Source organism: Cydia amplana, chromosome 21 (genome assembly GCF_948474715.1).
Source record: "Cydia amplana chromosome 21, ilCydAmpl1.1, whole genome shotgun sequence".
NCBI classification, from domain to species: domain Eukaryota; kingdom Metazoa; phylum Arthropoda; class Insecta; order Lepidoptera; family Tortricidae; genus Cydia; species Cydia amplana.
In genome coordinates this window covers 8394750-8406279 of record NC_086089.1, presented here as the reverse complement: position 1 = coordinate 8406279, position 11530 = coordinate 8394750, and the positions used below count along the sequence as shown (strand labels likewise).

Sequence of the window (11530 nt, the reverse complement as noted above, 5' to 3'; positions counted from 1 at the left end):
GAGTTTTTTTTCTATCGAGCGGATTTCAAAAAATCAGTATTAGAATCTATTGCCACTAGAGAAAATCCTCAAGATTGCTAATTAATTTTTTGGTATTTACGACACAACACAAGTGCGGAAAAGTGGAAATTCGAAACGAGTGGCGGCGTACAACGTTTTACAGTACAAATGGCCTTTTAAATTTTCGACATACTTATGCCCGGAAAGTAGCGCCATATGTACTCACTCTATAACTATTACCTGAGTTTGCCCTTCAGTTCGTATTGGCGGACGAACCGTTTTTTCAGGAAGAGGCCGACGTCGATGTTTGCGAGGCCTGCGAATTCCCTCGAATAGTTTTAATGCCTCGTCTTCGCTGAGACACTTCATTCTTGTGCAGCGAAGAAGGTGGTTTTTTGAACATGTGCACTTGTTGCATTCTTTTCTGTGAAATGTTGTTATATATAGTTGGTAAAACCAATTTGTCAGTACATAGGAACAAAAAAAACTATACTCATCCTTTTCTTTTGGGAGCTAGTACTAGTGTAAGACAAAGATAAATGATTCTCTCTGTCCATGTTTGAAGCGAGACAGTCATTTGACACACTATAGTAACATAAATAAATAGGTAAGTTTATTTCATTATAAATGGTAAAATATGAAAATAGGACGATTACACTTCGTCACAACCGAGTCGGTGCAAAAATAAGCATACAGTTTGGACTCTACTGAATGAAAAACCAACAAACAAACAAACAAACAATATTTTATTAGAAAAAAAGGGTCCATCTCCCACACTGTTAACTGACAGTTCGTAAAAATCATTAAAATTAAAAATTATTTATTTTCACATTCCGCAGATCCATAAATTGTTAGTTACAAGACACTTATAAAACTACATTAGTAAAACTACCTATTACATAAAAACATAAAAATTACTTATTTTCTAGGTCGCACGACATGAAGGTCGGTATATCGGCGGAGGATATCCGAGTCCCACCTGTCTGCTATCATTCTCAGGATGCTATTTACCTTAAACCTTAGGTATTACAAAAGGCATAAGGTCCACGGATGGACAGTTAAAAGTGTTGCAGTTTGTTCTATAGAAGCACCAATCATGAAGCCAATTTCTTAAGGTTTGCTCAAATTAATTGCTTTCGAGAGCTTTTATTTGAACAGATCACAATACTTAGCTAGTGTTTTTTTATAAATGCTTTTTTTTAATAAGTCATACATACTTTACGACATACAGATTTAACTTGGTCTAAATCTAGTTGAATCGTGTTACTGTAGATTTGTACGTACGTATAAACCACACCCGGCGTACACTTCTTCCCGCTGCGTGGGTCCAAGAACGCGGGCTCCAGAGGCCTTGTTTGCTTCCTCGGGGCTCCAACGAGAATTAATGACGATGAACAATGTCGCTCGCCCTTGGCCGTACAAATACATGGTGGTCTATTGGGTCTGTCATTATGAACATAGGTACATTAGGTACATTACTAGGAACTACAACTAGTGCCCACGCTAATTCCTGGGATTAGTTGCCAAGCGGATCCGAGGCTACATGGTACATTCTCAATAGGGCAGGTACCTATTTAATTGTATTTAAAATAAATTATTTTTCACCATACATGAAATAAAAGCATTTGAAGATTAATAGAAAAACGTAGACAGCAGTTATATGTTTAGACACCATTTCTATTTTAATAACCGTATAAAACTATAAAGAGTAGGTAATTTGATTGTGACGTCACATGCTAGTGTTTCATGTAAATTCCATAGTGTCTGTAGACAAATACCCTATTGGCATATCCGTTATTTTTAATCTTTAACAAAAATAACCGACTTAAAAAAGCGGCCAAGTGCGAGTCGGACTCGCCCATGAAGGGTTCCGTATTTAGGCGATTTAAGACGTATAAAAAAAAACTACTTACTAGATCTCGTTCAAACCAATTTTCGGTGGAAGTTTACATGGTAATGTACATCATATATTTTTTTTAGTTTTATCATTCTCTTATTTTAGAAGTTACAGGGGGGGGGGGGGACACACATTTTACCACTTTGGAAGTGTCTCTCGCGCAAACTATTCAGTTTAGAAAAAAATGATATTAGAAACCTCAATATCATTTTTGAAGACCTATCCATAGATACCCCACACGTATGGGTTTGATGAAAAAAAAAATTTTGAGTTTCAGTTCGAAGTATGGGGAACCCCAAAAATTTATTGTTTTTTTTCTATTTTTGTGTGAAAATCTTAATGCGGTTCACAGAATACATCTACTTACCAAGTTTCAACAGTATAGTTCTTATAGTTTCGGAGAAAAGTGGTTGTGACATACGGACGGACAGACAGACGGACAGACAGACAGACATGACGAATCTATAAGGGTTCCGTTTTTTGCCATTTGGCTACGGAACCCTAAAAACTGGCCTAATAGGTTTTTAGGGTTCCGTAGCCAAATGGCAAAAAACGGAACCCTTATGGATTCGTAATGTCTGTCTGTCTGTATGTCACAGCCACTTTTTTCCGAAACTATAAGAACTATATTGTTGAAACTTGGTATTACTGAATCGCGATTAGAAAGGGATTGAGATAGCTGTCAATCCATATTGATTTTGACGTAAGTGTATGGAAATCTGTTATTTCTAATCCCTTTCTGATCGCGGCATGATAATAAGTAGATGTATTCTGTGAACCGCATTAAGATTTTCACACAAAAATAGAAAAAAAAACAATAAATTTTGGGGTTCCCCATACGTAGAACTGAAACTCAAAAAAAATTTTTCGTCAAAACCATACGTGTGGGGTATCTATGGATAGGTCTTCAAAAATTATATTGAGGTTTCTAATATCATATTTTTCTAAACTAAATAGTTTGCGCGAGAGACACTTCCAAAGTGGTAAAATACCCCCCCCCCCCTCCCCCCCCGTAACTTCTAAAATAAGAGAATGATGAAACTAAAAAAAAAAATATGCTATACATTACCATGCAAACTTCCACCGAAAATTGGTTTGAACGAGATCTAGTAAGTAGTTTTTTTTAATACGTCCTAAATCCCCTAAGTACGGAACCCTTCATGGGCGAATCCGACTCGCACTTGGCCGCTTTTTTTATTAGTTTTTCTACTCCGAGTGTCGCGCATGAGAAGGCCTGTGCCCCAGTAGGACGTATATAGTCTATATAGTATAGTATAGTATATAGTATTATAATAACATAGTTATACAAGCCACTCACAAATTTGGATACTTTTGACCCGGAACACATTTCTTTTTCTTCTCTCCGAGTGGCTGAACTGAAGGATTACAGTCTTTCTTGACGTGACATGCAAATGTACTGTTCTGACAAGCACATTCGATACACTCTTGCCTCATTACGTCACCGGCCTCACAGGGTTTTCCTGAACAAGAAAAACGTTGGACAGTATCTCATACCTACTAATATTAGGCAACTACGAGTATGTCGTACAATCACGCTCCGCGATTATTAAGCCTTTTAGGCTTCTAGCTAAATTGGAAATTCCATAGCGTAAGTATGGAACAACCAATTTAGCTAGGACCATACGCTATTAAATAGCGTAACAATTCCGTGTGGTGACTGTACCTAGGATTAGCTAGGGTAATTCGCCAGTAACTGGCCACCCTTAACTAAAAATAAGTTTTTGGCAAAAATTTAATTTTTGGTACAAGCTTTTATCGCTGACTGTACTTTTCTTACGACAGACAACTAATACTCATCGAGACAATTCTAAAAACCCCTAACACAATTAGGTTGCGTTGTTTCATCACAGAGTTAATTCCTATGGCCACCTCCTGTCTCCATCATCAGATCAGTTCGACAGTACCATATTATCGTATTGTCATCAGAACTACATACAGCTGCCAATTTTCATGATGCTACGATCCTTGGAAGATGGTTAAATTAGTTACCTTAGATTCCATTACATAGTTACATACAGGTCGACCTAATAAAAGCTTGTTAATGAATTCTATTCACCTATAAACAGAATTCATTTTAGTATAAGGTGGCTAAGTTATTGAAGGCTGGCCAGTTATTGAAACCTTATACTAAAATGAATTTTGTTCATAGGTGAATAGAATTCATTTTTAGTTAGGGTGGCCAGTTATTGGCCGGTGGCCAGTTACTGGCGAATTACCCTACTTTTTGCGAAATTTCAAAAGCGGTTTAACCGATCATGTTTCGTTGTAAGTCTTCAATCAATAATTTTAGTTGTAGGTAAGTTACAAGCATGTTACAAGTCACTAGTGTATCTTACCAGTAATTTCCTGAGCCTGCAGTTTATAAGTATCTTCATAGTTCGGACATAGTAGTTTCTCGCACAACAGACTCTCGTATTTGGTGCAAATGCATCTGTTGCAATCCGCGCGGTATAACTTGCCGGGTTTACACTTGGCTCCGGTGTTTCGTACATTGGGGAGGTCGGATAATCTTGATGGGTTGAAGAGGTGGATTTGTTCATTTAATGAGGGAACTGGAAACAAAAGCGTATATCTTTAGTTCTTATAGGCTAAAGACTGTGGAATGAACTGTCGCCTGCGGTATTTCCGGAATGATACGACCTTCAAACCTTCAAAGAGCGTACTCCCATCTTAAAGGCCGGCAACGCACTTACAACCCCTCTGGTGTTGCGGGTGTCCATGGGCGGCGGTAATCGCTTCCCATCAGGTAATCCGTCTGCTCGTTTGCCTCCTATATCATAAAAAAAGGATAATTCGCCAGTAACTGGCCACCTGTTAATAACATGGCCACCCTTAGCTAAAAATGAATTCTATTCACCTATAAACAGAATTCATTTTAGTATAAGCTTTCAATAAATGGCCAGCTTTCAATAAATAGCCACCTTATACTAAAATGAATTCTGTTTATAGGTGAATAGAATTCATTTTTAGTTTAGGGCGGCCAGTTACTAACAGGTGGCCAGTTACTGGCGAATTACCCTACCATGCCCACTTATTAACCTTTTGATCGCCGCGCCTATCGTGTGCAGTGCGTCATAGTGAACCTTGTCGCAATGCACTAAAGTTGATGTTGGGTTGTCGCTGCGAGCGTCAGTTGACCTTGACGGTCAAAGGGTGAAGATACCTGCTTTACTTCAGAAATCGTTTATTCCGAACCATGGTACGCAAACCGTAAAATTATGCAATGTTAGTAAGTCTCACAACAGTTTAAATTCGATCATGGTACATAGTTGGTACCTACAATAAAAACACATGGCACCCTATAAAGGGTATAGCAAGTATTCTTATAGCTAGGTAGGATTACTTTGTATAGTAATATAATATTACCCAATTTTTTTTACATTGTTTTAGGTAGGAACATAGATTTTTTACTTGGGTAATAATTGAACCATATTTTGCTTTTCAGTATATGTGTTCGTTTGTCTGTCATTTTCATTTGTCTACTCTCAATTGCTCAAAGGTTGACTGGAAGAGATCCCTTATAGGGATAAGTTCGCCTTTGTACATTGTATACTTTCTTTTAATTGTATCTTAACCTGTCTTATGTACAATAAAGTGTTTACATACATACATACATTCTTTAGGCACAGTTAAAATTTTGCGATTTGGGTAGGTATAAGTATACATTTTACAAAAATTATACTTAACCTATCAGGGAGATCAAAGTTAGTATGTATTGTATACCTACTTATAATTAACTTATCAAATTAAGTAAAGCTATCTTCCACAGTATTGAGTCTTCACATAACTCATAATAGGTACTTACCATACTTTACATACCATAATTTTAAAACTTATATCCTTAATTAGAGATAGAGATAGACATAGAGATCTTTATTTGCATACCATAGTATAGACTATAGATGTTACATACATGGACCCTGGAAAGGGTGTAGCAAAAAATGGTATACGTTATAATACGCGATTAAGTCCCGTTTACTCAGCTTACGATAGGTACCTTTATCATCCATCCTGCACGTAAGGGGAACAGTGCATATCTTAAATTTACGGTGATTGCAGAAGCACTGCTCGCAGTTATGCCCGTAGTAAAACGCCCCCGGTATGCAATCCGCCGAATCTTTCGGTTTAACACCAAAGCCGTCTCTTCGTGCAGATTTTGCTGTATTTGAACATAATTGAATTAATTAATTTACTCATCATCTGCTGGCGAAATCAGGAAATTACAATTTGGAATATCGCCGCAGACGAACTCTCGGTAACTTAGTTGGTAAAGCAGGTTTGACTCGACGAAGGCGGTGAATATAGGTATTTTAAAAATTACAAATTAATACTGATACAAGTTCATAATAGCAGGCGTGTCAGTAATAACATATACTAATCTATGGTCTCACTCCGCGATGCTAGGACGCCTCGAGAAATTTGGGTTGAAAGTAAAGAAAGAAAAATGCTCATTCTTCGCGGAATCGGTGACTTATTTAGGGTTTCGCATTAGTAAACAAGGGGTTCACACGTGTCCGGAAAAGATTAAAGTCATTAAGGACATGGCGATACCGGCCAATGTAACCGAGCTTCGCTCATTCATAAGAATGATTATGTACTATGGGAAATTTGTTAAGAATATAAGTATGACGTTAACACCATTGTACAAGTTATTAAGGAAAGGCGCGTCGTTTATTTGGACCAAGGAGTGTTCGGAAGCGTTTAATGCCGTCAAGCGTTGTTTGGTTTCCAGTTCGGTTTTGGCGCACTATGACCCTGAACTTCCGTTATGTTTGACTACGGATGCGAGTTCGAGCGGCGTCGGGGCTGTGATTTCTCACCAGATGCCAGATGGAACGGAAAGGCCTGTTGCGTACGCGTCCAGAGTGCTCAATGCGGCGGAGGTAAATTATTCTCAGATTCAAAGAGAAGCCTTGGGAATTGTGTTTGGTATAAAAAAATTCCATCAGTACCTGTACGGCCGAAGGTTTTTGCTAAGGACCGATCATAAGCCGTTGGTTTCCATATTCGGAGATAAGGGAGGTATTCCAGCGATGGCCGCAAGCAGACTACAAAGATGGGCGGTAATTTTATCGGGTTACCAGTATGACATAAAATACGTGCCTACGGACAAAAATGGAGCTGACGCATTGTCCAGGTTACCAGTGGGGAAGCAGGCAGCGGACAGGACAGAGGTAACATATGTACAATTCGTGCAGGATTTCTTACCAATTACTAGTGATCAAGTCAGAACCAATTTAAAAACAGATGATCTACTGAGAAAAGTGGTTATGTATTTGCAGTCAGGTTGGCCAGCAAAGTGCGACGATCCAGAGCTGCAGCCGTATTGGGTAAGGCGTCACGAACTGTACTCAGAAGCAGGATGTATCATGTGGGGCTACAGAATGGTGATACCCAGGACATTAAGATATGACGTTCTGCGTGAGCTACATATAGGCCACTTTGGAGTTGTCAAGATGAAAAGTCTTGCCCAGAGCTATGTTTGGTGGCCCGGCATCGATGCTGAAATCGAGAAAACGTGTCGGGAATGCACCACATGCGCTTTGGAAGCACCGGCCCCAGCCAAATCTACACCCCAAGCTTGGCCATATCTCGAAGAAGTTTGGAGTAAGGTGCATATGGATTTCCTAGGTCCCTTAAACGGCATGACCTATTTAGTGGTCGTGGATTCATCGTCCAAGTGGATCGAAGTAAAACAAATGACGAGGACGACGGCAGATGACGTCATCAGAGTTTTAAGGGAGATATTTGCTCGTTTCGGGCTACCAAAAGTTGTGGTATCGGACAATGGCCCGCCGTTCACGAGCGGAGAACTCACTCAGTTCATGCAATTTAATGGCATAAAACAAACCTTCTCTCCGGTGTATCATCCATCTTCAAACGGAGCAGCAGAGGGTGCAGTAAAGCTAGTCAAAAAAACCATTTTGAAGGCGTTACGGGATAGGCAAGACATGGACGCTGCGCTCCAGTCATATTTACTAGCGTATAGGAATTCTATTCACAGTAGCACAGGGGAGTCGCCGGCGAGGTTGCTGTAGCGAAGAGGTCTGCGCACACGACTGGACCTGCTGCGCGCCGATGCCGGCGCCAGGGCGCACGAGTGTGCGCGCGCCGCGCAGCTCCAACAGCGCGAAAACGCGGGGGGCGTCTCGAGGTCGTGTAGTGTAGGTGATAATGTTTGGGCTAGGAATTTTAGCAAGGGGGAGAAATGGGTTAGCGGTACGATCACGGAACAATTGGGTTCACGTAATTATGCACACGACTGGACCTGCTGCGCGCCGATGCCGGCGCCAGGGCGCACGAGTGTGCGCGCGCCGCGCAGCTCCAACAGCGCGAAAACGCGGGGGGCGTCTCGAGGTCGTGTAGTGTAGGTGATAATGTTTGGGCTAGGAATTTTAGCAAGGGGGAGAAATGGGTTAGCGGTACGATCACGGAACAATTGGGTTCACGTAATTATGCACACGACTGGACCTGCTGCGCGCCGATGCCGGCGCCAGGGCGCACGAGTGTGCGCGCGCCGCGCAGCTCCAACAGCGCGAAAACGCGGGGGGCGTCTCGAGGTCGTGTAGTGTAGGTGATAATGTTTGGGCTAGGAATTTTAGCAAGGGGGAGAAATGGGTTAGCGGTACGATCACGGAACAATTGGGTTCACGTAATTATTTGGTGCAAAGGGAAGACGGTCAAATTATTAAAAGGCATATAGATCAGTTACGTAATAACTCACGCTTAGCTACAACGGCGTGCCCAGCGGCGGTCGATGACGATAATAATAACCAGGAGAACTCGGAGCCGTGTGCGCCACCGGAGCCCACCGCTGTACCACCCGCCCCGATACCTAAACGTGTGCCAGTGCCCGTAGAAAGATATGGTAATCCCGTATTATATTAAGTACTTATTTGTAATCATAGAATTAGTAAAAAAAAAAAAAAAAGAAAGAAGAATACTGGTTTGTACTTTATAAATAACTATATTTAAGGAAGTTGTATTTATTATGGTATACCTACTTGTGTACTTGTCGTATGCATAGTGGACACGGCTTTTCCATGTCAGTCTTATTAGCATTTATTTAAGGATTCAATTCACCTGGCCTGGAGGAGAAGTTTTTCACAGGATCCTTAAGTACTTGCTATATTGGTGGATGGGCGACGACCGTACACTATGTAGTTTTAGTTAAGTGGTAGGGTGTGATATATGTACATGTATATTATACATAGACATGTATCACAGCTGACTTGGGTCAGTGAACTCGCGGGTAGGTTAAGATTTCATAAATATTTTAATGTCATGTTTTGGTGGTAGTTTTGTAACTCTCTTCGAAATACATCTTTGAATACGAACAACGCGTTTGGCCTTTTTAATTAGTTCCTGGCTCCCATATATCTCACTAATCTATGTCCGCGATTTCGTTAAGCCGCGCGTGGCGCTGTCGCCACCTAGCGGCCATATCTGTGCTGATCGTAACAGACGCGTTTTGTTAGAGAGTGAGTCTTCTGTACTTAGTACTATTATTTATTCTGTGATAATAGGTATAAAAGTAGGAACCGCAATGTCGCGTCCTCAAGGCTTATTGACTCGTTTGCACAGGGTGTGAGTTAAGGTGCATTAGGAAAACTTACGCGAAATTGCTTCAATACAAGAAAGAGAGGACATAATAAAAAGATATAGAAAAACTACTGCCATATTTCAGCATAACAATCTGACTCGATGAATGTTTTTATAGTTTAAGCGCCATTAATTTTGCAATCTAAAAGCAATCGTTTTTCTTGTGCTTTGGAATTAAACAATATAATTTCATTGAAATAGGGATCTTACTGCCTAAGCTATAAGACTTAAATTTCAAATAAAGAAATAGTTTATAATAAGTTATTTAAGTAATCAAACATGGTACAGTCACCTGCAATAATATGTTACACTACGAAGGCCGCAAAAATATCTGAAACGATCTTATTTGTAGAGCCATAAGAGCGTGTCACATATTTTTGCGGCCTTCGAAGAGTAACATATTATTGCAGGTGACTGTACCTATCTCACCTTGAACTTTTGTAGAGCAACGCGACTGCTATATTTTAACCTTTTGGACGCAAATAACCGATATATACGCACCGCAGGTCCAACGCCAAAGACGTATTAATCGGTCATAGACCACAGAGCAACATAGACCTAGGTGCATATGCATAAAGTTCAATTTCAGTTTTGACACTTCGGCGACGTGGCGTCTGAGAGACAGCTTTTGTGTTTGACACGGCGTCGAAAAGGTTAAACAGCAGTTATGAAACGCTACTTTCGATATATCATAGATGTAGAGGTAATCCCGATAGGGCTCAACGACAAACAATGGGGTTGGCAACTGTCAGAGGTTTGCATAGATGGCGCCATCATAGCCTTTTTCTATGAGATTTGGCTCAAAGGGCTGGCATTCAGGGCATTAAAAAAACAAACATTTGACACAATTCTAGGGATTGACAGGGCAAGCTATGATGGCGCCATCTGCTAAACACTTCGACCGGCCAACCCCATTGTTAGACCGCAGTTTGACCTCTGATACTTGTAGCGGTGCTCCCAGATTTCAAGGATCTCGATGTTGCCGGACTGAAAAGTGGTGCCGTTTCCACCACCAGCCCCTTGAATTACCCCCTTACAATACTCATACATTCGCTGTCGTTTAAATTACACTCTTCACAAATAGGACTTATGTGGATCTATGATCATAGAGAAAAAAATACATAGATTGCTCACTCCATACATCAGTTTTAGTACCAAAAAGACTATTAGCATCTAGCATGGAGTAGCGGAACTATCAGTACTGCTACATCTATTGTCAAGTAGCAGTACTGATAGTTCCGCTACTCGATGCTAGATATAGACACTGAAATGAATAGTCTGAACTGATGTATGGAGTGAGCACTCTTGTCTTACTATATTTCTCTATGCTATGATGATGATGATGACAATTGAGAAAAAGGTAATAATACCATCCAGGTTATCTTTACATCTACATTAATTCTGAAGATAGAAATGGGCCAAGTAAAACAACAAAATATTTTTATTCATTTATTAATAAACTAACTTTACAAATTTAATAATAGCAGAACAATAATATTCCTTATTTCTTTTCATTCATAATAATATGATAATAATTCACCATGACTCATCGTACTTTATGAAATATAATTATATGATTTAAAAATAATGTAGAACGCCAGTGAAAGCAACTTACAGTGAAATAATGCACAAAAGGGGGCAGACGAGTTATAAAATTGCCAGCAACAAAAATGTACAGGCTTCATACCATTGTCCTAAATCGACTGCGCGTACGCGCCCAACAACACGAACTAGAAAACATTACAATAACATAAAGTTAATTTTATTGTATCAATTCTTTTTATTTACTATTTCTGCAATCTATTTACAAGTTATATAATGTTTACATACCAAAACTATACGCTATATCAAGAATGGTGTAACCCCTAACCTATATTTATAGTGTTAAAACTATTTGTATTCCTCTTTTATTCATACTATATATATAAATGTATAATATAGATTTATCGGCATAAATTACTATCATTAGTCGAAAAAACAAAAAAACAAAAAGGATAACTATACACCCAA

At 39.7% G+C, this 11530-nt stretch overlaps 1 protein-coding gene across 1 annotated transcript; it reads right to left on the bottom strand.

Moving 5' to 3' along the window:
- Positions 1 to 222: 222 nt before the first annotated feature.
- Positions 223 to 9633, bottom strand: LOC134658207 (uncharacterized). Its single transcript, XM_063513816.1, has 6 exons — positions 9535 to 9633; positions 5916 to 6077; positions 4255 to 4470; positions 3216 to 3378; positions 1285 to 1443; positions 223 to 424 (listed from the first exon to the last, which is right to left on the bottom strand). The coding sequence occupies exons 1-6, from the start codon at positions 9596 to 9598 to the stop codon at positions 223 to 225; spliced, it is 966 nt and encodes a 321-aa protein (XP_063369886.1). The 5' UTR covers positions 9599 to 9633.
- Between the last annotated feature and the right edge of the window lie 1897 nt (positions 9634 to 11530).

Excerpts from the sequence above, each read along its gene's own strand:
- LOC134658207 (XM_063513816.1), bottom strand. The coding sequence starts at position 9,598 with ATGGCAGTAGTTTTTCTATATCTTTTTATTATGTCCTCTCTTTCTTGT. Across the intron at positions 3,379-4,254 it reads GCAGGCTCAGGAAATTACTG|GAAAACCCTGTGAGGCCGGT; the intron begins GTAAGATACACT and ends TTTCTTGTTCAG. Across the intron at positions 425-1,284 it reads ACGCCGGGTGTGGTTTATAC|AAAAGAATGCAACAAGTGCA; the intron begins GTACGTACAAAT and ends AACATTTCACAG.